Source organism: Falco naumanni, chromosome 9 (assembly GCF_017639655.2).
Source record: "Falco naumanni isolate bFalNau1 chromosome 9, bFalNau1.pat, whole genome shotgun sequence".
NCBI lineage: Eukaryota > Metazoa > Chordata > Aves > Falconiformes > Falconidae > Falco > Falco naumanni.
Window position 1 is genome coordinate 7,216,210 of NC_054062.1, and position 27,456 is coordinate 7,243,665.

At 38.4% G+C, this 27,456-nt stretch overlaps 1 protein-coding gene across 2 annotated transcripts; it reads right to left on the reverse strand.

Annotated features, from left to right (window-relative positions):
* Positions 1-363: 363 nt before the first annotated feature.
* Positions 364-26,913, reverse strand: QSOX2 (quiescin sulfhydryl oxidase 2). 2 transcript variants are annotated; one of them, XM_040606895.1, is made up of 12 exons: positions 26,670-26,913; positions 21,762-21,862; positions 20,486-20,534; positions 19,231-19,336; positions 18,950-19,040; positions 16,441-16,586; positions 15,677-15,820; positions 13,315-13,444; positions 10,941-11,063; positions 9,631-9,781; positions 5,276-5,464; positions 364-2,644 (listed from the first exon to the last, which is right to left on the reverse strand). In XM_040606895.1, the coding sequence occupies exons 1-12, from the start codon at positions 26,902-26,904 to the stop codon at positions 2,094-2,096; spliced, it is 2,016 nt and encodes a 671-aa protein (XP_040462829.1). In that variant the 5' UTR covers positions 26,905-26,913; the 3' UTR covers positions 364-2,093. The 2 variants fall into 2 exon arrangements, with proteins under 2 accessions (XP_040462829.1, XP_040462828.1); XM_040606894.1 differs by having other exon boundaries at positions 19,231-19,339.
* Positions 26,914-27,456: the final 543 nt, after the last annotated feature.

Genomic DNA, 27,456 nt, shown 5'->3' on the forward strand with positions numbered 1-27,456 from the left:
AGGCAGGAGCAGCTGTCCGCAGGTGCTCCCAGCAGCTCTCGGAGCTCCAGCTTCACGGAGAGAGCGCGGAGTCAAGTTTCTCACGTTGGAGCAAGCGCCATCGGCTGCACACAATAAACAGCGAAGGCGGCTCAAGAAAACCCCAGATAATGCGCCTCTTCATGTACGTCAGACTAACAGTATCATGTGAATGGAGATTATTTTTTTTTCCCCTCTGACACATGTTTACAATAACCGCAGAAGGCTATTACTTTTACGTGTACGTTATTTTGATAAAATAAGGAATGAGGGACAACAAATCTTCGGAGCTCGATTTTGTTATTCCAATTGGAAGCGGAAGAAACTCATGTCAGAAACACTCAGTTTTGTGAACAAACAAAACTTTATTATGAAAAAATATCCCTCTTGAGTTTTTGTGCTTTTAGACCACTCTTGTCGCTAGGCTTTAAACTTGTTACGCTAGGGTTTATCATGGAAATAAGAGCAGGGCACACTAACAGTACAAATACAATGAATTGGCCAGGGACTATTTATTCCTTCTCATGTAATAGAAGAGCTAGCAAACGCTCAATTAAATTAAAAGTTGCAAATGTAGAATTGAAAGGAAAAGCCTTTTTATATAACATAAGTAATCTGTAGAACTCACTGCCACAAGAAAACATTGAGGCCAAAACCTATTAGGATTAACTAAAGATTAGGTAATGGATAACTAGAACATGCTCAATTACATTGGATAGGATTATAAACTTCACTATCCAGGACGTGAGTTATCCCCCACAGCTAGGATCACAAAGGAACTCCTACTCTGAATGGTAATTTTATAACTTTTCATGGTTTCTTCCAGTTGCTGCCAGCCAGGACCCCAGCCAGCCCTGTGAAGGCAACTAACTGCTGCCGCATCCCAGAATAGAGCGGCGCTCGGACTCAAGCGTTACTTAAACCCTTCTTGACCCAAACAGAGGAGCACTCCAGCAGAAGGGCAAGAGAAATGGGCTCTTCTCCTGAGTACTGTACAGACAACCTTACAGCTAGCACGGGATACTCCAGGTGAGCTCAGAACTGGAAATACCAAGTGAAGCGTTTAGCCCACCTTACAAGAAGATATATTGTAATGGAGTTATCCAACATCGTAAGAAACTTAGTATTTTCCAGATCTGTAAATGTGTCTGGCATGCTGCTGCACATCTCACTGTCCACTAAAAGCATTGTTTTGCTTTACTAGAGTTCACCAGAATTGGCTTCCACCTGGATAACACAATTAATTACTCGGCTACTTTTCTGGGTCACAAATGCGTAAGGCGAGTTATCTAACACTCCATTAACACATCCAATACAGGAGTAAGTAAAGCACCAGGTCCAAGCCTGTCCTTGCTTACGTCTAAACTCCATTAGTTAGACAACAGTGTTAGCAATCAGAATCAGGCTGCTTGTTGAGATACAAACTGCCCCAAAACTCTCGTCCTAAGAGAGACATACACATCCTAGGCTGGAACACACAATGGAATGCAAGACTTACTTGAACATGTAGTGCTTTCTACTTCAAATATGCAGTGTAAATAATGTTTCAGAAAGTCACATAGGTTTAGAATTGATTTAATCAGAATAGAACTCTTGTTTCCTGAAAAAAATATCAGAATTCTTGCTTCCCCAAATGAAGCAGCCAAGGTAACAGCATAACCGTTCAGTACTCTGGCAGGTAAAATCAGCTCCGGATAAATTAAAATAAAACCCAAGACCCTGACTTGAAGTACACAAAACAATATCCAATTTCCGTCTAAAGCAGGCACAGTTGATTGCATAATGCAATGTTTACTCTGAAAATGAGTAAAGGATGTAGGTGGTAAGTCACGGAAAAATCTTAACTGAAAAATGCAATGCTTCCTTCAGTGGACATTTTATGATAGCACTGTGTGCCTCAGTTAAAGATTAGGGTACTTACAGTGAGCTCCATACATTAAGCTAGAACACTTGTGAAATTACTTGGGTTTTGAAACAAGGAATACTGTATATAAAATCCCTGATCATAAATATTAAAGCTGTATCTGGTACTGAACAGCCATGTACAATGAAAACTTTGTTTCCAATTTAAACTTCTATACAGATGGACGGTAATACTTCACTTTCCACCGTTTAGATCTCATTCGGAAGAAAAAGTACATTATCATTAAAAATAAGGATGATGCTACATACAGGATGACACACAGACTCATGTCTATGTTTGAAAATCCAATCCCCAAGAAAGACACAGCTTGCTTCGCCTCTTTAATGTTAGCTGATCCACCTGCACCTTTGCCGCTATCTTTGACAGGTCCGTGATTTGCTATTAGCTTATTTAACACCTTAGATTCTGAATCTAGTATGTTTTCTTTATCCTGGACCTTATTCTCTCTGTTTCCACTCGGTTTCTTCAGCAGGCTTTTGTCTTTCACGTCTCTTGTATCTCCCTGTTCAGTTTCACTGGAGTCAGTCTGGCTTTCAGTGTATTTATACAGAATATTTTCACTTTTATAGTGATACTTCATGAACTGTAAAACTTGGGCTTCATTCCAGCTGTGTAATCCTTTAATTTCTTCATGACATGCAGGACAAATATCTGGAGTTGGCCACTGAACTTTGGGAAATTTTGGATCTTCAGTCAAATCACCTAATTGGGAGGAGAAAAAAATAAAAACATCAGAAGTGAATGAACTAGGAAAGCTGAACCATCAGACACTTCACTGGAAACCACAGAGAGTACTTTCCACTTATAGTGAGACTGGCAAAAAAAGCCCACAACGCAATAATGTTTTTATTAAACTGAAGACAATCATGAACAAATTTGGAAACTCTTAAATTTCCTTATGGATGCATCAATTACGTTCCAAAGTATCACTTCCTCTTTCAAAACACACAGGCTAAATCGTAATTATTTTCCTTTTCTCTCAGTAAAAGCTGTAGTATTCGAATTCTAATACAAGATACTGCAATTGCTATGGTTTTAGAAGGCACGAAAACCTCACCATCTGGGCCTTTCAGGGGTTAATTTGAATTCTGGTTCAAAACAAACTGCTCTTTTGCACTCAGTACTCTTTTAATCCTGAAGCCTGGTTTGCAGCAAGAAGCTTCAAGGCCAAAGAGTTGCAGATTTTTTTAGTATTTCTGTATTATGAACCATTTTATTCTAAGCTTGCTTTTTCACAGCTTGCACTATTACTATAGAAAACTATTTTCAGTACTTTAAAACCATTACCGTATTTAAGATTTATTTTTCAGCTTGCTTGTTAGCATTTTATATATTTTTATATATATATATATAATGTTGTCTTGAACTAGATCCAATTTTAACATTTCAGCTGCCCATAGCTCTGGCCACCTTTCTGTCTTGATGGCAAAGAGCCGAATGGTACAGCTACTGTTGCATTTTGCTCTAAACCCCAACATTTTAAAATGTGGATGAAGATTATTTTTACAACAAAAATCTCTACCTGGTAAAAAAAAAAAACAACCTAGTTTATTTAGCTGATTTTTATTAGTACACTAATGCTTAAAATATTTCAGAAATAGATTTTTATTTTATTATTTTTTATTATCCTTTTTAAAGGCAGAAAACTTCCCCATGATTTTGAGCAAAATCACGTTTAGGGGTGCAGAGGATCCTTGAAAATATTTGTCTCCTTGATATTCAGAAGTAAGAGAGCAATTTGCATTTCAGATATCTTAAATACTCAGTAATCAATTTGTTTCAGTAGAGAAAGCAGAAACAAAACATCTTATGGTAAGATTACAGACAGAAAGCTTACTGTACTTCATGCTTTCCTGCCAAAGAGAAGAACGCTATAAATTCTGTACATTCTACAGCAACAGGAAAGAATTAAATAGGGCAGAACCATATAGAACAATCTCGTGACCCACACTTGAAGGCTGTGCCAAGGTGTTTTCATTGACCAGTCAAAGATCATTTCTCATTGAAAGCTATATATATTACCAGAAACACAGATGCAGCTTTTAAGGTTTAAAATCTATCACTGTCCCAAAGAGAAATTTTAGCAAACTTAAAAAGCATAATTTAACATTATTATTTATTCCAGTACGTTTATACTTCTTACTAAAAGGGTATTTTAGCTGGCTGTTGCATCATCTAAATCAATATCCATGTGAGTTTTCCAATAACTTAATGTTCTAAATAAGTATATTGCTCCACTACTTAGCAAGTTCGAGTCAACAGGACTACCTTTTCCTGTGTTCAACCTGGCAATAGTAACAACCATTAGGGGATGTTTTTATTAAATATCTCAGAATTTACTATTTTTCTGCTTGGAGAAAAGGGAAAAACTGTTTATACTCGCAACAGTATTTAATACTTCATAAAATTTGGGAATTCAGCATAACAATAATATAAACACAATATAGCATATTTAAATTGTAACTAATGCTACATTACACAGATCCATAACAGCAGACAGGGATTTAGTGCAAAGAGAAACCAATTTTCTTTAGTGCTTTAGTTACTTGATATCCCCATAACAGAACGGATTAAAAACAACCAGTATTCTAACGGTACTTTTAGTCTAACTGAAAACATAGCAATCTAGCAGGGGAACAGATTTTCTTCATTCAGTAATTTTATTTTATACAGCTGCTGATCTGCTAATAGTTTACGCTCTTTTATCCTGAGAAAATCTTTGGTTCAATTATCATTATTTTCTATACAGCATAGCACCAGAACAAAATGAAGACAGGATTTCACATCTATTTAAACTGCTACAGAAAGATGTTTAATTATTTTTATCCACTGATAAGTAGCTGAACTTTATTGCTCGTTTTTGAAAAGGCTTTGATTTGTACAGCAGAAAGACACTCCCATCAAGAAACAGGGGAAATCTCAGACGAAACAGTATCTTTGAGACTGAACAAGTTTTTTAGTTATATCTCCTAAAAGACACTATCCTCTAGTAACGCAGTTATATCGCAAGTGTGTGTTTCTCGCTCAAAGTTAACATGATAGTCTTTAGTTATAGCTGATTGGGATGCTCCAGATTTTGCTCTATACACAAGTAGTATCTTTTCTTGTACGCTGATGTAAATACGGAGTCAGCCTTTTGAAGTCAGTATTTCATAAAAAAAAATGTCAAAAGCAGGAATAACAGTTGCTTTAGACGGTTGTTCTAAATTCATGTTACGGAGCCTTGTTTGCATCTCCCTGTTCAAATATAAACCACGTTGTATAAAACGCTGTAGCCTTCTTTTTCAGACACAGCTACCTTTGGTGGGTTTTCCCAAGCATGGGCTTCCATACCTGCAAGCCTGTTGTTGACTACGTTGTGTTTCTCCCAGAGCCAGAGAACAGCCTCGTCCAAGGTTTTAATGGAATCCATGGACTCTTTAGCCATTTCTTCAAAATGCTGAGCACAAGCCCTGCACCCAAAAAAGTGCTGAATGTATCTTCGCATGATCTGAAGTACTGTTTGGGGACTGTCTTCAAGACCTAGGAAGACAGAAGGTAGATGCATTTAGCACCATCTAGACAAACAGCTTCAACATACATTTTAACACATGTAAAAGTGAACTGTAGGAAAAAGGAAATGGTGGTACCTTCTGGTTCCACGCAAATTTACACCTCCACCTTAGAGATAAGAAAGTAGCCATTTTTCTAATTCAAAGATATCCATAGCACATGTGCCATCATACAGAACCAAGATCTCAGTAAGCCACAAAGAGAGGGATTAAAAACTTCACACAGTTCTTCGAAGAAATACCCCTCCCCAACAAAATACATACATAATATTGTCACAAAGTAGTTGAGGTGAGACATTTAGAAACCAAATTACTTGTCAATAAATAATGTAGAGTTTAAAGTGATATCCAACAGTACGTTTCAAAACAAAGCCTTTTGAAAGGTTGCCTGGGATATCAGGCACACCTACAGGGGAATTATTTCAAATGCAATGAAGCTCAAAAAATGCTAGGTGAGCAACAGGGTTATTAAAAATGCGAAGTAGCTATTTATACCGATACATACCAACACATCCAGCCTATACAACTGTGTTCAAAGTTACCCTGAACAACATGTTAAGATAAAGAGTTAAAGGTCAAGTGTTCCTTACAGTAAAATTTCTCCTTTCAAAGAATATCTTACAATCCGAGGGGGGAACAAACTTAGCTAAGTGAAAAACAGACATTGATTTTTTTTTTTTTTTTTTTATAAAATCCGATTATCAAGAGAACATTTTGAAATTGTTAAAACATGCCAAGTCTACACTGTCTATACCTCATACAGTTCTTCTGGAAGTAGAGACTTTCTCCTACATCTTGCCCAATAACTAAATGAGTATTTCTGTTATGCATTCACCGTTTATCCACAGGCACTAAAGTTATAGTGACCTCACTACTGAAAAACCCAGAGTCAAAATGCCTCTGATAAGTATTTCACAAGGTGCCTGTGATACCTGTTTGTCACTCCATAACTCTGAGGTATTACAGACTACCAGAATCTCATTACAGTTTTTAGTTCTATGGCTTTTTTGGCAGGCACTGAATGCAAACACATAATAGCTACTTAGCAATATTTGAACTTTGAAGAGAAACTCAGGAATTCCTCCTAAAATAAACACAAACACGTTATTCTGTCTCTAACATTCACACTTTTATACTAAAGATAATGCAAAAGAGTAATTTTATTCAGAAGTAAGTTAAGGTCTTCATGGACTGAGAACTCTGTCCTGGGCCTTTACTGTGACTGCAGGTAGTCCCTACATCTGCAAGTGGCTTGAAAACCTGATATAATGTGTTGAAATCAAATCATTTCATCTCTGTCTCACAGGTCTTCTGATTCATGCTTAATTGACCTAGTAAATTATGCCAAAACGTATTTACAAATGTACTATACGTCACCACAAACACGCACTTGTCAAACAACACACATTTTATGATGCAGATTGATTAAATTACTGACTCCTGCAGTTGAACACCTCTACCACGAGTTATTTACAATGCAGGTTTTGTAGGTTCTGTGGTAAAGGTTTACAGTACTTTGCTCGCTGTCCTGTTCTAGTAGTAACAAACTGTTTGGTAGCACATACGCCCTCTATATATGCATTGTTTTTCGGGGAAAAAAAATCCTCAACAAAACCTATTCAAAACCATCACGGTACTTCTAAGTCATGTATACAAGAAATGCATGAAGACTGTCATAAACACCTTTAATTTAGAACAACATGATATTCTTAAATACGGCAGCAAAAAGGAAGCCTTTAAAGCCAAAAAGAAATTATAAAAAGCAATCAATCTCTAGCCAGACATTCAATATCTGTGATTGAATAGGCATGTATAAATGAAAGATATGAGATTAAAGCAGATTAAATTACAGTATTAAAAGAAAGGCTGAAAAATAATTTTGGAAAGTTGAAATGAATTCGGGCAAAACAGTTTTACCACATATACTAAAATATATATTTAGAAAAAACCCAAACAACATACACAACAGAACTACCTACTAGCAAATAACCTCTTCAGAGAGCATGAGAGATTCATACACAAATTTAATTGTATCTCTTCTCCTGTGTAAGGTTACACTCTTGAAAATTCATTTTCTGGGGAGGTCTTTCAAATTCAGCAAATGCACAAGCCTGTCTTATTCATGCCAATAGATCCTATTACCTAAAACCATATTTCATATAATTAAGCATGCTCGGGACTAGATTTCTCCAATGATTTTATATATCCTTGGAAGTGAGCAGTTCTGTTCAGAGTTCCTTTGGATTCCCTCATGCTGATCCCACTGCAGGTTCAAATTACACCATTCAACATTAAAACGTGTCAAATAGAAACCAATAAAACCACTGTATCAAGAAAGCTATAGCAAGTTCACGCTGGCTGCCAGACTCCGCCAGCAAAGGAAACTATCAAGAAAAATACAGCTGCTTTAAAAAGAAAACAATTGCAAAATGGCTCATTTTGTTTTTCTTTTATCAGCTCAGAGATGAATCTTCTATTAACATCTGCCATGTATCATCGTGTAATCCCCCTTTTCTCTTTCCTCCCAAACTACTGCAATTCAGGGTAACCCTAATCTTTAAAGTGGACAAGAACCATAAAACCCTACCTGTGGTGGGAAGGATTAGGGAGTACATCATGCTTTTTAGTAGATGGGATTTAAACAAGCAATAAGGAGAGGAAAACCTCCCAAGACATAATCCGACGGTCTCAGACTGACCCAATTCTTTCGCCATAAGAAGTGATCATCACATATCTGTCCCGATTTAAATCGATGGTTAAGTGTGCCAAAGAGTTTTCAGGTTTTACAATGTATTTTTAACTTCAGACTGACTAGACCTCATGCTTGAAACATGGGAACAATTTAAGATGTAATTCTGTAGAGTTAAACATTAAGAACATTTTTACATTTAATTAGTACACTTTTGGCAACTGGGACAAAAGGGCAAATTTAACTTATGCATGATCCTGGTGAACAGCTAAGATATCATTCAGTGCAAAACCCCCTCAAATTCACCAGGCAGAGAACAGTACTAAATTAAAGGGATTCAACCTACTGTCCCATGAGTAACAAACAAAACAAGACTCAAAAAAAGAGAGAAACAAAAATCAAGAGGATTATTAGCCATCCAAAAAAATCCCTGTTCTGCAGGAGATTCAATATTAGAGAACTGAGAGATTTTTGCTGTGATTGCAAGTAATGCTGAACAAATATATGTATCCATAATTTGAAATAATAAAATAAATTAATTATTTATATACTCAGCAACTGTCGAAATGCAAATTTCTGAGTTTTATCATCTAGTAACAGTCCATCTGGAATTCTTAAATTCCTTGGAAAAGACATTAAAAAGGCTCTAAATGAAAATTAAATAGAACTATAACCAAACAAAGCACTGTCCGGGCAAGAATAAACCCATACAAAGGCCAGTATTTTAGCATCAGTAATTCTATTTCCATTGTGCGAGGAAAATAGATTATATATCCAGCACGTTCCTTAAATAGGAACCATCACCAGAATATTAACACTCTGCTTCACAAAATGCTGCAAGTCTAAAAATAAGCAATTTTACAGAGTGCTTGCCAAGTAGTATATCACTGCAGAGATTAATGAACACTAGTTACATTCGGCTGAAATAAACACCCCAAACAGTCATAACATTTAAGTCATAGCATTTAAGAAATAACGTTACAGGAGGATTGGCTAATGGTTGCACATCTTTTATAGCCAGTAAACTGTATGGGTAAACCTCATTCTTCTCAAATTAAATTAGCAGCGCAACCTCAGGTAATCCGAATTACCTTCATCCCTTTTCACGCAGTTCAGAATTTCTTTGTTTGAAACTCTCTCCTTTTTCTGCTTTACTGCGCACGTCTTTAGGGCCACATACTTTATTTACCACATTTCTGAACAAGGACAAATGGACAGCTTGCTTTGAAAGCCTTGCGGCTGCAGTACAGCTATGCTCTGACCCCTGCTGGCACTAGCCTGAAAGCTGAGCCTCGAAAGCCACTATCCACCAATTTATTCGTTGAAATATTTACACACACACACACACAAAAACCCCCTGCTCTCATCTTTTTGCCATTTTCCTATGGCACAGCAGAACTGCTGCAAGTATTTGCCTCGTCCGTCAAGTGCCTCACTTTGCTGCTTACCTGTATTTATCAAAGCTTTTGGTTGCAGTGCAGCTTGAACAGTTAGGGTATGAAACAGCTTCCAAAGGGAACAGGTATAACCTCTCAGCTCTGGTCTTGTACCCTGACATCCGACCCACTGAACTTTCTTAGTGAGGAATATCCCAGAAATCTGGGGAAAAAAAAGTAAAAATAGTTAAGATATATGCAGGTTTGGGACCTAAATGCAATACTGAACATATCAGCAGTCACAGTTGATCCTACCTTGAAACTGAGATGAACCAAGGCTATAGCAAATGATTCTATAGAGTCACTTACTCTATAGAGGCACTTGTTGCTATTGAATTCATTAAACTTACAACAATCCTTAAGTCTGAGATACTCTGATGCACCATTGTAAAACTCATCCCTCTTGCAAACACATCACATGATATACAACGTACAACTGATGTCAAACCTACTAAAATGCACATCACATGTTTCATTAGCCTGACAGAATACATTAAGTAGCTTAACTTGTACAGGTTTTTTTAAGCACAGTATGTACACAACACACACACACAAATACTACCGTAAACTCTGACAGAGCTACAATTTCCCTATGCACATTAAAAATTCCATATTACTCAGCAAGATTTACATGACTTACAGCAGTAAAGTCTTAACAGGCTAAGATGTAGAATTCATTATTATTTCTTCTTAAACCAAGGCCACTACTTGTTCAATGTATTTAAAATCCAGTGCAAGATTTTCATTTCTGAGACTTCTCTCTCTGCTTCCTAAAACACACAGGAGGTTTCCACTTCTCAGATAGCAATCCCATTTCACGGGAAGAAGGATCCATACTAACTTCTGTACACAGGTGGTCCTATCATGGTGCTTCGCATCACCAAAGTGAGATGGGATTCCTTTACTATGCCAGGAAATTGAAGAGTATTTGGGGAAACTCTTCAGGAATACTGCCCATTTCAGTGAGTAGATTTCCCATCACTTCAACTCTGACCTTCAAAAGAATCCTGCTGACAGCAGGCACAGCAACTCAAAAAATATCTGCTGGGAATCTTGCATAGTTTGAAGCTGATGTTAGGGAACACGTGTATGTTTGCAATTGCTTGCTCATTATAAAACTGAAACAGGATTGTTATTTCAATTCCCTCAATTCCTTCATGTGGATTTTTTTTTCTGGTAATGATTTCACTTTATTTTCATTTTAACCTTCTTATAACTCCATTATGACTGGGGGGACCATCAGTAAGTGATGTCTTAGATTTATATAGAATCTTATCCTTTACTAATGCTGTATTTTATGCTGGGAACTAGTAACAGCTTACCCGCATTTTGTTGTTGACCAGATCTAGGATAGCATCATAAGGGATTTTGTCTAATGGAAGGCTCACCAGCCACTCTTGCAAGGTCTCTAACAACTTTACCACAGGCTGACGGCCAGGAAAAAGCTGAGGGGAGGAAAAAAACACAAAATTGGGAAGTAGAAAAAATACCCATATTTTAAAGCACAGGTCTCATCATCAGCAAGACACTTATTTTTTATCTAGATGTGCTTTTCCTGTCTTTTCTTCAGATTCTTTTATTATGAGCAAATTAATTACTTGTTCTGCTTTCAATAAAAAGCCAGCTCACACTAACTTTTGGTACAAAATGTAATAAATTGCACACACAAAATGTTAACCAGTAAAATGAAGCTACTCAATAGAAGGCAGAAATGCTACAGAAGAACTTTTGACAGATTACACAGAATTTCACATTAAGGTAATTCTGTTCAGAACGAAGCATAAGACTTAAGGCTGAAATCATTCTCACTCTTCAAAGACTGATCACAAAAATTAGTTCTTATAAAACTTTTGTTCAGATTTCTGTAAATCTAGAAGTTGGTCATCTAGAAGAGCATTTTCCTTTTCATATGTGTAATAGTGATATCCAAAGTGATTTGGAAATAGTGACTTCCTTAAGTAGATGTAGTATTTTGCTTTAACGATGGTTCTAATTACTGTAGAATTAAGTAGAGTATGCATACCATCCTCTAAGTACTCTTCCAGAGGGAGTAGCATTTCAACAGATGGGGAAATAAAGTCCCTGTATCTGTTACATTAAATACATAAAGCAATTTATGACATAACATGCTATACATATGCTAGTCATTCTGCAGCCTTTGTCCAACTATTGATAGTATCTCTAACTCTAGACTGCTTAATTCATACCATGCAAATGTAACAGGTAGGAATTGCCTTTTGATAGTTGTACAGCAGCTAACGCCAGGGGCCCTGGGCATTGTTTGAATTCGAAGACAACTCTTAAACAGTCTGCAAAAAAACAGCACTCCTCTGAACTACTGACTGCATACTATAATTACATTTACTGCTCTAGGACCCCCAGAATATCACACATTACTATCTAAAAGGCCACAGTTGCACAGTATCTCAGGTGGGCATTGGTCTCATTGAGGACTCAAAAAACAATGGACTTCTGTATTGATCGCCAGGTTTTGATTTTTAGGGTTTTTTAAAACTAATTCTACAACAAGGAAAATTCGCCAAGCAGGGAACCAGAGACCTCTGTGACTTTGGATTTATCATCACTATAAATGTTGTTAAACAGGAGGGTAGTATAAAAAGTTTCCTAACAGAAGCAGCCGAGAATCATGAATGAGAACTATGAGGAAAGTGTTACGTGACAAGAAAATGGACAGCAGTCCCCACTTGGGTAATGGCAGTCTGGAGATGAGCATGCAACTAAAAGAGAGCATTCCCCATTTATGCACTAATAGCCAGGGAAGCAAATGACATCAGCTGGCCACGAGCCATCAGCAAGAACAGAGGATGTTTTAGGGATAATATGATGGAAAGATTACCACTACACTTTCTTAAAGAAATGAGGCCAGCTAGAGATTTCTGACCTCTGATGGCTGTGGCGGGGGCAAGAAACTGTCTGTCTGATTTTCAGATAAACCCAGATATCTGGAAATGTTCATATAGGCCTTATTATTCCCTTAAATAGCTATTGATTCACTTTCTTTAAAATAAAACAATGTGTTAGCTGCTCAGTAAGTAAATATAAACAGACATTGGTCATTTCAGTAGGTTGACAAAGTTATATTATTCCAATTTGTTCAAGTCAAATCACATTATATTACATATATTGTCCTTTCACTCAAATGTAATGTGTAAACATCTTTATTTAAATACTCAATTATATTCATTACCTCAATTATTTTGAAATACTCAGTTAAACTCAATACCTCAATTATATTCAAAGTTTAGACAGAAGTTACAAATATCTCTAAATAGAACACCATTTATCAAGTATGCATTAACAAAATTCGAAAGTCAAGAATGAAAAACAAAGGGTTTTTTAATCCCACTCAGTTACAATAGCTACTTACCCTGAAAATCTGATAAATGGACTATATTTACAGGGTTTGTTCAATATGCTGCAGACTACTTAAGCTTTATTTAATTTCGAGCCCTCTAAGATTAAATTAAAATGCATCTCAGCCCTACAGGTATGTCAGAATGGGATAAATAACTCAAAAATAACATTTAAAGAAACCCACAAAACTATTTTTTAAGCTAGTGAGGAAGCATATATTTAAACATTGTGAAAGACATTTTGAGAGACTTATGTCACATAATAAATTTTATGTTAGAACCACTTTATTCTTACAAATAATCAAAGACTAGAAGTGTATACCTTGGCAGAGACAGTAACAAAATCCTTGAAGGTCTTTAGCTCAGCTCCCTCAAGTGTCTTGTGCGTAGCAAGCTCTACCCTGAGCAGGTAATGCAATCCCGATTCAAGGTCAGCCATGTACAGCTTGGATCTGAAACACACATATATAATGTTATCAAGTGGCAGGTTTCTTTCGTTCATTTTCTCACCAGTCATAAAGGTAAAATTGATATATAGTAGGTGTCATTAAAACCTCAACATTTGCCACTCTACAATGATTGCAGTATATCCTACACCAGTATGGGAAGACACAGCAGTTACTTCAGGTGCTCAGTATGGTGAATGTCAAGTTTAATGAGTTTCACCATACTCTTTTAAAAGAGTAATTTTATGTCATTTTGTTCAGAGTTTAGACAAATGAAGCATAACCACACATACAGGACTTTTTTATATTTGACTAAACTTTTTTCTTGCCAGCCAGCTTTACCTTGTAACGAAATTATAGCCCTGACATTGTCAGCAAGGAAATAGCCAGTGTAAAGAAATTATAGCTTCTCCTCAGGACTGACCACAAACAGAAAAATTACATGCTATGAAAAAAGGGAGACTTTCCTTGAACAACAGCACATTATACACAGAGCAGGAGTGCAAGCAAGACTGAAAAATGTCCATGTTGGAAAGAACTGTATCTAGAAATCATAAAAACCAACCTCTACTCAGACATTCAATATCTGTGATTGAATTAGGCGTGCTAATAGGCATCCTGAATGCAGCAGTTTTACTGTACGTTCTTTGCGTACAAGTTTAGCAGTCAATTTTAATCACACCAGCTCTTAAAACAGAATTAGGTACCTTACGACAGGTACAAGTATAACATGTAAAACAAATGATTTTAAGAATTCCTCCTCACCACTGAACACCCTTACAACAACAAAACACAAGTACAAATGCATCGAGTAAATCACTCTACTTTCAATGCTTTTAGAGTACAGACTTCAGACAGTATGACGCAGCAATGTAACTGAACAAACAGAAGTTCACATAGTAGAGTTAACACTTCCCCTAAGACTTCAGCAACACTATTATTTCCAAAAACAATTTTAAAAAATCATTCAAGAAATTGGCTGCCCCCATCTCCTAAATAACATGCAGGAAATAACATATTAAAGTACAGAATAATCTATATTCTTAACTCAAACTGCAGACTTATTCTGAATTTTATCTCCTTAATTATTAATGTACTCACTTAAATTCTAAAAACCAGCAAAATTCTGCTTCAAGTTTCTTAAATAAAGAGACATCCATATGAATGCATGAGGTTCTCCCAAAGGATCCTATTTGGAAGATACTTGGACTGGAGATTCATATCAACAAGATTTTGTCTTGCTGGAAAGCAGCTCAATTTAACTAAAGTTGTTTTGATAACAGAATGTTTCATATAAAGTATTTTATAATAGTAATTGAAAGAAGATGACACTAATAGTGTCTATGAAAGGCAAATAAGCACAAAATGAAAGCACTCAGTCCTGCATCTTTTCCATCTAAAGATGCTGAGGGATTAGCTCTCTGCAAAGCCTTTGCATCCTTTTCTCAAACAGACAAAGAGGGAAAGAGGGCGAAGATAAACCTTACTGGATTTGGTATGATAAACATCTTTTACAGTGACTTTTGTATTTTCTATTATACTTGCATTTGACAAGCACTTTTTAGTGGGCACTGCTTCAGTATTACACATACAGGGAATTCTCATTTTCTACGTAAGTGTTAGAGCTTGTTATTTTACCATTTATTTTTTCAGGGACAGTGATTACTTGCTGAAGTTTTCCAACAATTCAAATTGGTGATCTAGATACTTCAGGTAATGGGTAATAAGTCCTTGGTATTTTTAATTCAATTGCATATTTAACAGTACTTTTGGAGAAAAACATTCCTTCCATAGCAGTGCCGATGGTTGCTGTTAAAAACAAAATACTGGCAGCCCTTGATAATTTCACCTCTGAATTGTCTGAAACACAGCTCACAGTTATAAAGAAGTTGTAATCTTGATGCTGGAACTGAACTAATTTACAGGTGTTACTTGACTATACCGAAAAATGGATGAAGTTGAAGCAACAGCTGAAAGCTTTGCTCTCAACTTTGATGCCATAATTTCTCCAGTATTAAGCACAAACGCCTTAAATTTTACTCAGCGGAAGAATGCAGATTCAGTAGTGATCAGCCTAATTCAACTCAAGGTGCATCATCTGGGATGGAACGAAGTAAAATTTTGAACTGCACTAGAATTTGGTAATAAATGACAGCACAGCTTCCCATGCGGCAAGAAAAAACTGCAAGCAAATTTTAACAACCAAGAATTGATCTGAAAATCAAGGTTATCACTCACTTATCGAACTCTTTCCACACCTTGACTTCTGTACTCTCCTCTTTGTTTTCTTGAGCGGGTAGCTGAAGCGGCAAAAGAAGTTTTTTTCTTACACCTGGCAGTGACTTTAAATACGAAGAAAAGAAAGACCGTAGAGGCTTCAAACTGCATATAAATGGACAAAGTAAAGATTACTTTTAATCTCAGATTAAGTGAATAACCAAAGTAAATTAGTATATTTGTAAAATAAGATATTCACTTTGGTTTATGTTTTATAGTTCTAGTGAAGCATGTTATGTTTTGATACAAAGGGAAATGACATAATGTTCAGTTTAGGAATAGTAATAACAATCATTTGGATTAGTGGCTTAAAATTCCATTCAAAATAAGAACACAACACGTTCATCAAAAATCTCAGTTTGCCTTACACAAGCAATGTTCACATGGAACAAGAATTTTAACTTAGAAGCAAGGGGGTTTTAAGAACTTTGATGCTTCCTTAATTTTTTTTCCACTTCTAAAGTGTTTTCCTTTCAGAAGAATCACAGTAATAGGTTAAAGCCATAAACAGGGAACAGTTGTAAGCAAAAGCAGTATTAGGCCTCATTATTAATACAGGTAATGCACAACTTCAGCCAGTACAATGTATTGATTACATGCCATATCATTATATATATATGTAAAAGAAGGTGACAGAGTAAATTGCTTTCTATGAAAGGAAGCTATGGAAACTGTTTTTATAGCTTAAGTGAACCTCCTTTTTCCTCAGACACATAACTACTTACATGTTAATTAATCCATGGGACCCATTTGGATGCATCAGATAGCATGAAGGGACTGAGCTAATACCAAGTTTCTCAAGAAAAGGCTTATCAAAATTCAATGCTCTCTTTACAATGATGTTTTCATACTGGATCAAGTCTAAGATAACCTGGGTAATGAAAAGATGACATGAATTATGCATTGTTCGAGGAATATCCAATCCTGTAGGACAAGACACATAAATAGGTGAGGTGTATCATCCTTTAAGGGTATCATTAAGCTGCTCACCAAGGAAGTACATCTATGAGTATTCTGTGGACACTAACAATTTCAGTTAAAGATGATTTATTCTTCCCTGGAAATTATTACTCCTATCTTCCATTTTTCCCTTGGTCTATCTGGATCTTTGCCTTTTGAAGTTTAACATCTGAAGAAAACATGAGAATGAATGATAAAATGTCCTCATAAAGCTCAAAATAGCCCAGAGGATATTCCACAGGCACCAACCGGTTTATGCTTCATGTTATATATCTAAGAGTCCAAAGGCAAATTTTCAGGTAGTGAAGAAACATTGGTCCCACCACTTTATGGTATTCTGATGTCGAAGTCCTAGAGGTCAATGACTTAGAAAACAATTAAGGGCTCCACAGGAGCTAAGGTTTTGCCTGGCAAGCCCTGCCAAATCAAGCTGTGTAGTCTGCGGTGTCACAGCACCCAGCTGTCTGTTCAGCTGTTTTTGTTTACCAACCCCAGAGCAGAGACTCCATATAAGCATAGGTGCCTATATCTCAAGAGTTTCAGTTCACAGTCCAGCATCTGAGCTCAAACCAATCTTCATCAGCTGTTTAAACACGATGCTAGGCTTTCACACTAGAGCGGCTAAGAGTGGGCACTGATTTCTTTGCAAAGTGTAACATTCAGCAAAGGGTGGAGGAGGCAGAAGAGTGCTAATATAAGGACGTCTCAAAGATCTGCCAGGACTCAACTACCAAAGTTCTTTGCCAGCTACAGCCAAAGCTGCACCTAAAAATATGATGACTCAGATAAAAATAATGAAAATTTGCCCTTTAAAAAAAAAAGCTTAAACACTCCTTTCTTCCCTTCTTAAATCATTCAAGATCCCACTGTTAAAGGCATCCTCTTTTGCCACTCTAACAGCCACAGTCCTCACATCCTTCCATTAGCCTATGCTCTTACACTACCATTTCAAATGTTTTATTCTTACCTACAAAGCCTTCCATGCTTCCACCTCTTCCTACATTTCTACTTCTCATTCTTTTACCCCTCCCTGCCTCTTCTCTATCTTTTTCCTGCTGTTAGTTTTCAGTTTCCACTATACCTTTCCCTTTCAGGTGAATATTATCTTTGCTACGTTTTCCCACACTTTCAAACTTGTAAGTTAAGACAATCTTCCTTTCATTAGTGATAAACTCATGGCCTTCCTTTCTTCAGCCATTGTGACTTCCATTAGCTTTGTCCATATTGTCTTATACTGTAAACTTGAAAACAATGTTATTTTCTATTTCACTAAATATTATTTTTTCGGAAAGCAGACTCCACTTTCTGTTAATCAGATGACACTCGGTCTTTCCCTAAAACAGCAGGGAATAAAATTAAAGCAAGTGTGATAAAAAGCTGAGGAACTTTATAATCATCACATTTCTTCTCTTCAGTAATGCCCACTTGTATCGACACAGCAGCTTCCAGAAAACAAATGTTTGGAAGCAGCCTGTTTCTCAAAGTGATTCTCACTTTTGGCAGCACACTCACCTCCACTTATGCAACTGGGCCATCTCAGCATCAAATCTAATTGGAAACATTTCACAGACATTGGATGTTTCTACACAGATTATGCCTAGATAATTATGCAATTTATTTTCTTTACTTATCCTAGATCTTGGCAGGAAGAGAAAAGTAACAGTTGTCTAAGCTAACAGCAGGCTCATTAGGTGGTGAAATGATGCCAAATCAAATATTTTATTGGGGGGGTGGGGGAAGCAAAAAACCAAAGACTTCCACTTCCTCAGTGCCTCAGAGCTATGAAAGTAATGTTATGCTATCACCTTAGTTTAGAATGTGATTTCCTAAAACCTGTATGTGAAGAAAGAGAACCAGAGCATGTAATTATTATAAACAGTTGAAATCACAAAAGCTGCCCAGAAAAATGAATGTTATGAACTGTTCTCTAGCAGTAACAAAACATTAACATAATCTGACAGCATTTTTTGTTGTAATCTTCCAAATCTTGAGAGAAAAAAGAATTGTGGCAACAATGAAATTGATGAATTAATCTTCTATTAAAATGTGAATGGAAAAAGATAACATGACATCACATTCATTTGTAAGCAAGTTGCTCTGTGTGTCTACATACAACAGCCTTGTATAATCTCTTGACTTTGTGATATCTCAAATATGCACGACCTGCCCTTTACGACCCCTTAATTCAGTCCTATAATCAGAAAATTTGTTGTTTGGCTAAGTAACAAAATTTAGCTCTGTTACAACAACATTCATTCATAGGTCATACATTACCTCTCGTCCAACGTAAGAGTTATTACTTTCAAACACAATGGCAGTATAATGATGGCTGTTCTTGTCAAAAAGAGAAGTAATATCACTGGACCTTTTAAGAAAAGAAAAGCTATTTAGCATAGGTAGAATGCAATACACCCACTGTTATCGATGGAATTTCCTTTTACAATCTCATAGCAAAACTGATAAGAAAAAACGCTTACTTTGTCTTTAATAGGACCTTCTACATTTTATTTAACATAATAAGCATAGAGCAGCTGTATTTTAAACAAGGAACATACGAAACTGGATCCAATGGTGGGCAAGCAGGCGGTCTCAACTCTTGGGAATGGTTCTGTAAGAAGTCAATCATCATCTGACGAACTGTTTGCAGCTCTCGATCTGCTCCTGCTGAGTACAGGTTACAAAAAATTAGAACACTTCAGAAAACTGGGAAAAAAATGCCTCACGTACAGGTTTTCATACACTGTCATGCTTTTCTGTGTCAGGTTTTTGTTTTAAGTTTGGATGTAAAAACCAGGCTACCACTTGGCTGAAGAGCAGGGACTAAAGATTTAGTAGTAGAATTTCATTTTAACATGGAGATGAGATCATATGTAAAAGCTGTCAGTCCACCCCAAAATTAATAAAACCTCAAGACTTTTCCAAATCTAACCATCTGCCTGCCTTGCTGATTTTCCCTTCAAAAAATGCTTAATTAGAGATATGTGCTCATTTTCACAGTAGTTGGTGTGGGCAATTTCAGTAGCTTTTTTGCAATAAAGATATTAATCATACATTAAAAACTGCAGAGGTGTACCATTGTTACCAAACCCGCTAGCTGAGGTTACAAAACCAGGTTAACAATATGAGGAAATAAATGAAGTGTGGGAATATTTTACTTACTTTAAAAGAAGTAAATTAAAAAGCAGCAACTCTCACATGCCAAAAAGTAGCAGGTACAACTGCAGTCTACTTCTACATTAAGGGTTAATGGTGCAGGTGGTCTCTCTTCTGACCTCTGGCCTTTTAAATGTTAATCCATTGAAAAAGACAACATTACTTTTGTCCCCAGACAAACCACCTCAAGCTGTGATCCTGTCAGACACACAGGATAAGCCTGTTTTCAGTTAGTCAGCATCTGAATAGGGGTTCTCCCAGTGAGATTCAGGATGCCTGGAAAGTGGCTGACAGATCAAAAAGCACCAGAGTCAGGATTGAGCAAATTGGATCTCACACTGATGAGATGTGTGGTAGAAAAAGGCAATTTAAAAAAAATTATCTAGCCATTTGTGAAAGTTAAGAACTACATTTCAAAAAGATGAGGAATGTAAGTCCTAAGTTCTTGAACAAATGTTTTGCCTGTCTACAATTCTGCCTGACATTGCATTTTCATACAGTACTTGTAATACCGTATCTTAAAGAGCCATTTAGTGTCCATCTCCTCTCTAGCTGTCTAAACTAATTGACAAGCAAAGGGATTGTGCTTATTGTGTGACACATTCCTGGCTGATAGAATAACTGCTTTGAGGATTTCTTACAGTAGGATATTCTTACCTTTGTAATTTTCTCCAGTAGTAAACTGCTTTGTAAATGCTTTGAAGTACTATGTGGGAGAAAAAAAAAAGAATTATTGCTTTGAAAATAACTCACTGTATCAGACAAAAGCTCAGTTTAGGAACAAAAATGGCTTTCAATTTCTAATTACAAAACATTTTTATCTACCTGTTCAGAAGACAGGTCTCTCTCTTAGCCTATGAGTTCCAAACACCTGCTTCTCAACTACATGATGGTAGCTCACATGTATATATATATGAAGAGTTTTGAGTGGTACAATAAAGCCAACTTTTAGAGGAAAAGTACCATAATGCATAATTCAATACTGTATATCGATCCACCACTGCAAACATTAACCCAAACACAAATTACCTGATTATCAAACCAGTACTACCGACTGCGATTATACTTAGAACGCTATTCACATTTTCTTAACTCCCTCCAGTGGTTAAACAGGATATATTATGGAGCTTGACTGCCTTCTGCTATAAACAATAAAATAAAGATTCAATGTCTAATAAACAGCGCACTCCAATTTACACCCAAAACTTTAGAGACATAAAAAAACCCTGTTCTTTCTATCAGGGTAGAACATCAAAAATTCTACAGTGAAAAGTTTCCTCAATCCTCTCCATCCATCACATTCAGCTCATATTATGGCTAATAATGTGATATACAGATTGACAAAGACAGAGAAGTTAAAAATTGCACTTAAGACCTGAAAATGAGCAATGATAGATACTTTCAACAAACACAAGATCCCTTTTTTAAAAGCCAGTTTAAACAAAGTACGACATTAATTAGAAAAATAGTGGAGTCAAAGGTAAATTTTTAATTGGTCATGAAATCAACTGATTTCATGACACAATTTCAGTGCATTACCTTTACTTCCACAGACCAACTAATAATCATGAACACCTGAATTTGAAAAACATTTATACAAATTGTTACTATCTAATGAATATATTAAAACTAGGTGTTACATAAATGTAACAACATAGTACTTTCTAGAACGGTATCTTCTTTCAATAAGAATTTTTTCAGATTCAGAACTGAGGACTAAATTACTGCTATAAATAACTGCATCAGCTACTGCATTCATCAAGAACTCAAATTAATCTTTTATCAAGTCTGCAGTTTTCTCAGCAAAAGCCAAGTAGAAGTCCAGCTAAAGAACAGCTAGTCACATGTAACAACAGTGCAAGCATCTTACTTACGGCTTTAATTACTATAAAGCATGCATCATTTACCTAAGGCAATATAATATGCCACTTACCCTAAAAGTTGGGTAATAGTGAATACCATATTCTTTGCACGTCTCATAGTTCTCCTCTTCCCCACAATCCAGCACACCAACTCTAATTGCAGATTCCCAGTCTGAAAACAAAGATATCTTTCAATTTTCAGCAGATCATGGATCCCAGCTGATGGATTACCCTGCTTCCCATGGAAATCAACAGCTGAACTCCGTTAGATTCCAATGGCATAAAAATCAAGACCTCGGTCGATCCTCATTTGCTATTCATTTCTACCCTCAAGTGTAATACAGTCTACTGATTTTTAAAATAACTAAAACCTCCCCGTTTTCTTTAGCTGCATCAGTCTTTTCAATATACCTAAATAAGAAGCAACCCAACATACCATGTAGTAGTTCCAGAGCTGAAGACATTTTATTGACTCCAGGAAGATGAAAGAGGAGCCAACCCAATGCTTACAACTTACCGGACTGTATTCCCTAGCTTTTCCCATTAGCTAAGCTCATAAAATAAAGCATGCAGAATATATATAACTGAATAAAATTAATCTAACAGTTACTCATCCACATGGTTGTCAATTACAAACCCATAAATTTGATGCATCATCTCGTATTATAGCTGTTCTAACAAGGACTCACTATTTACTGAACTTATAATTTTCTCAGAGGTCTCCAGAATTGCACATAACCCAAGACTAACATATTGTCTACTGAAAGCTGTCTTTATCTTTTAGTACTGTTCAGGAATACATTAGATATACCTCAAAAAAATATCTGAGTTTTAACCAGAGTGCTAAATAGTTGGGTTTGAACATCACTGTAAGTTTCCTTTATAAATGTTTCATAGCAATAACCACAAGAGTTCAAGTATTTCTATAAATATGCTTATATAACTTCAATAAAAGCTTTCACCTCATTTATAGCTTTTTCCTTCTCATTTTGCTAGGAACTTATCTTTTTGAGCCATGCTCCACTGCAGCAATCACTTTAAGGAAGAACCGCTCCAAAAGACTCCTTAGACAGTTACTTTTTAAAGCTAAGCTAAATCAAAACAGCTGTGGGCAGAATTTGAAGGTACACCACAATTCCCAAGTATCAATAAAATGTAAAAAGCACTAAAATTAAACTTGCTTTTATAGCAAAGAGCATGAAAGCTTCATCAAGTTCAAGATCTGATTGACAGTTGCATGCCTAGCTGTTTTTGAAATTTAGCTTGACCTTTATTTGTCTTTGGAGGAGGATGGGGCGCTCATGGAGAATTTCAGTTGCGCTGAACATGCCAACAGCTGAACAGGCACCAGGAGTAACTACAAGCATGCTAGAGCAGATGGGCACGTATTCACAGGAGCACAAAAGATACAACAGTCTATTTCATCAAATAAAATGCAAAATAGAAAAAAAAAAAAAAAGTTTGGCTTCTGGGTATCTATCTCATTCAACTTTCACCACTCCTCCTCTTTTTTTCCACCTGTCTTGATCCTCCTCCATACAATGAATAGAAGCACTATGAACCTAATGCAAATAGCCTACTCACAACAATGCAAACCCATCTCTAGCTAAATACTTGGGTTAAAGAGCACCAGCTGGGATGTGTGCTGCTTAGCATTTGCTTCTGCTTAAAAAGGAGTTTTTCCTTTCTAAAGGATGTGAAAGTTGCCGGAGCACACAGCCTAGAATGCGTAAGTTTACAGTGGCACTGTAGCCTGGATTGTTTTTTAAATGCTGATGAATTTTAAATGAGCATTAGTATTTTTTAAATACTAACCCACAAACTATACGAAAGGGGTAGATGAGTAATACCGTATTAACCAACACTATTTCCTGTTTATGTTAAACAAGTTCCAATGAGTGACATGAATGTATCCGACAAACTGGAAATCCAGCAGGTTGGTCAAACCTCCCACTTAGGAAATGCTAAAGAATACCGACATAGCAGTCACAGCGTATTACAAGGAAGATACTTTCTTTGATAAACCTCGTGTATTCCCTCCAGCAGGTAGATGCAATGCCATGTGTTATTTCCCATTATGAAGTTTCAGTCAGGGAGATGAGAGATGCATACAAGGAACCTCTCCCTGTGCATTACTTGAGTTACACGCTGCTTCCTGAATAATGACAAGGTTTCTGCAGTTCTCCACCAAAGACAGAACAATTTCTAGAAGGAAATCATTACTGCTAGATTTGGAACATCCAGAGGAGCGGATTGCTTCTGCATATAATTCAGCGTTTGTTGTATATGGGATTTCCAAGGGTTTGTTACTTCCACACAGAAAATTACTACACATAATGCACACCTACAGGCACTTAGGTGGATAGATTCAATCATCTTTTAAGACAGAAAAAGTATAATTAACTATAATGGCCAGTCTGGACACCACTGTAATAAGACTAAATGTGTGATTAGGAATGCAGCAGCAATGACTCCAAGCTTAAAGCCTGTTCTGAAAGGAGAGAGAGTACCAAACTCAAAACATACATTACACAAAAGCAAGCACCACTCCTATTTTTCAGGAGGATTATGTTCTGCTATGAAGTTTGCAATGACAATATTGCCAAGATTTAACAAATGAAAAATGAAATAAAAATTAAGTATATTAGAACAGACCTTTCATGGACAAAGTAGTTGTACTGATTTAACTGGACTACGTATCAAATTAGCAAATACAACACAGTGATCTAGGAGCCCTCTAATGTAGATGAGTCTGCATCCTCAAAGACAGCTGTAATATCCCAGTAGATGAATACATGTTTTTGGAAAATAAATGCTGAGACAGCTTAAGTGGTTCAAACATTTTAGGGGTGTTTTTTTTTTTGGATGAAGCTACCAACAAAAAGTGTGACTGTTCTCAGTCTCCTACTAAAATCCATTCATTCCAACTTCTAAATAAAAACATTTTGCTGACAAATAACACCAGAAGCCAATTGCATTTGCTAGTAGTGCCAATGTTCACAAACATAAAAATCCACTTTTTAAAGGAAAGTCTTCATAAAGACTCAATGGATTAAAGAATAGGCCTTTAGCTAATTATAGTAATACAAGTGCGTAACATCATTTGCAGTTACCATGACTGCAGATGAGAAAGAAAATACATATTTGAAGAAGTCATTACAAGTTACAAAAAAATACTGCCTACAAAGGTATCACGCTGCTGTAGTTATATATAAACATGTCCCTGTCTTATTTTGACAAAAGCTCTAGACAGTTCAGACTCTTCATGATCTTCACTGCAGTGTTCAAACACCTACTTGTTTCTTACTTTTCTTCAAGAAAGAAGAAAATCTAATACTACTTTGGCCACAAGCAAATCAAATCAGAAGGTGAAAATGTTACGCAAAGAAAACAGAAAAAAGCTACTGCTTTTATAAACAAAAAACCCGATGCAAGTAAGAGGCCTTTGAAACGCTCTGAAACCATTACTGCTCTGTGTTTCTCAGTTCTGAGTTTCTGCTCGTCAGTCAGCAACCCTCAGCATGTGACAAGTTCATCGGGACCTATTTTTGGGTAGGTCTCCATTTCCGTTTATCTAAACCCACATACACCTAATGCTGCACCTGCATTTCATGTTATTAATACTTTTCACATAAAAGGCTGCCAGAGAAAAGCCAGAGCTCCTCACTCCCTCTCAAACTGAAACCATGTGAATGTATTAGAACTGCTGTCTCCATCCTAGAAATGTCTCTTGGGTGAAATGCTCAATTTAGAGTAGTTTAAAAGCTTTTACACCACTATATTAAGCAAAACATTTCCTACAAATTTGACCTCAGCTCTTCTCCCCACCACAGGTATTGAATTTGCCTGACACCTGAGGGGCCTGTTTACTTCCTTACCTTAGATCTACAAACAAGAGTAAAACACTTCAGCACCTGCGAAGAAAATGGCGCAGGCTGTCACAGCAAGGCAGTTCTCCCTCAGCATAAACAGCGGAGGTCATAATTTCTTTTTGTCACTATTTGATAAACCTGAAAATCTGACTCTCACTTCGCTTGATTTTTGTATTCTCTCCTGGTGATCCTTTTTGCTATTCTAGTCCATTCACACTACACTGAATTTGCAAGATATAAATCAAAAACATGCACCGGCCTCTCCAGTACTGCAATATTTATTTTTCATTTAGCTTCTAGAACAGGCTAGTTTCTTTACAAAACATTCTGGAGATAAAGATCTCACCTCAAAGAGTTTAGTCTAAACATACCTCTCTCAGCACATCCACTCCCGCTGCAAGCAGAGACTCCCGTGCATAAATCCGCAGCTGGATCGCTGCACGTGCGAGGCAGCGATGGTTTATCCCTGCATTCCTATGAAACCTTTAATTTGGGGACCAGCTACTATCACCCACGCTTCGTGGCGCCCTGTGGGCCGCACTGGCACCAGAGAAGTGAGAAGAGGGATGATGCTCATCCACTGCAGCCCAGGCACAGCATGGCCACACGTGGCACAGTACCACGGTGCTCATGGGTGCCAGGGCGAGCCAAGGGCCCGCCGTCACCCACGGGCGCCAGGGCGAGCCGAGGCCCCAGTGCCACCCACGGGCGCCGGGGCGAGCCGAGGCCCCACCATCACCCATGGGCACCGGGGCCAGCTGAGGCCCCAGTGCCATCCATGGGCACCCGGGCCAGCCAAGGCCCTGCTGCCACCTCCACCCACGGGTGCCGGGGTTCTGATGCTGCCGAGCGCCCCGCGGGTGACCAAGCACGTGCGCCGAGGCACGACGAGGCTCCGGTTCCGGCACTGACGCTGAGCCCGACGGCCGCGGCCCGGTGGACCAGGGGAGGCCGCGGGGGCGGAGGGCGGCGGGCCAGGCCCGCGGCAGCCCGGCCCCACGCCGGAGGGCTGCTGTGGAGAGCCGGGCGGCGGCGGTGAGCGCTCCCCGGGGACCAGGGACCGGCCTGAGCCCGCCGCGGGGGGGGGGGGCGGCGGCGGCGCCTCACCTTTGACGTCCCCCGCCAGGGCCCGCCAGGTGGGGGCGAAGGCGATGCAGTGACCGCAGGACGAGCTGTAGAACTGCACCACCCAGGCGGCCGAGGAGTTGAGCAGCGCCTGCCGCACCGAGCCGGCCGCCAGCACGGTCAGCGGGTCCTCCCCCGCCCGGTAGAGCCGTGCCGCCGCCGCCGCCAGCAGCAGGGCCAGCAGCGCCAGCCGCCCGCTGCCGCCCGCCGCCGCCATGTTGGGACGCCAGCGGCGCGCGGCGAGGGGCGGGGCGGGCCGCGCCATAGCAACGCGTCGGCCCTGGCGACGCGGCCTAGTGCCCGGGCGGCCGCCGCGCTGAGCCGTCCCCGCTCGGCGGCCTGAGGGGGCCGCAGGCTCGGGCCCGCTTCCCGCTGAGGCGAGCGGGGGTCCGTGTCCGAAGAGAGCGGGGCGGCGCCGCCCGGTACCCCCAGGGCCGCAGCGGGCACGGAGGCCGGTGCGGCCATCCCTCGGGGGGGGGGACGCGCCTGTCGGCAGCCGCCCCGCCGCGGCGCGCGGTCATGGAATCGTTTAGGTTGGATAAAGCCAGCAAATTGGGTTGGATAAAATTAAACCGCTGACCCGGTGCCACGGCCTCGCCCGGGCAGAATCCCTTGCTCCTTCTTGGTGCCCAAGTGTGTTGCCAAACCCGGTGACAGGGACACACCGAATAACCCCCTCGCCACAGCATTTAGAGCCGTGTTTCCCTCGGGGGATCTGAGGAAAAAAGTAAAAGCAACGAGGTTGAAACAACGGAGATGGCTTGGTGGA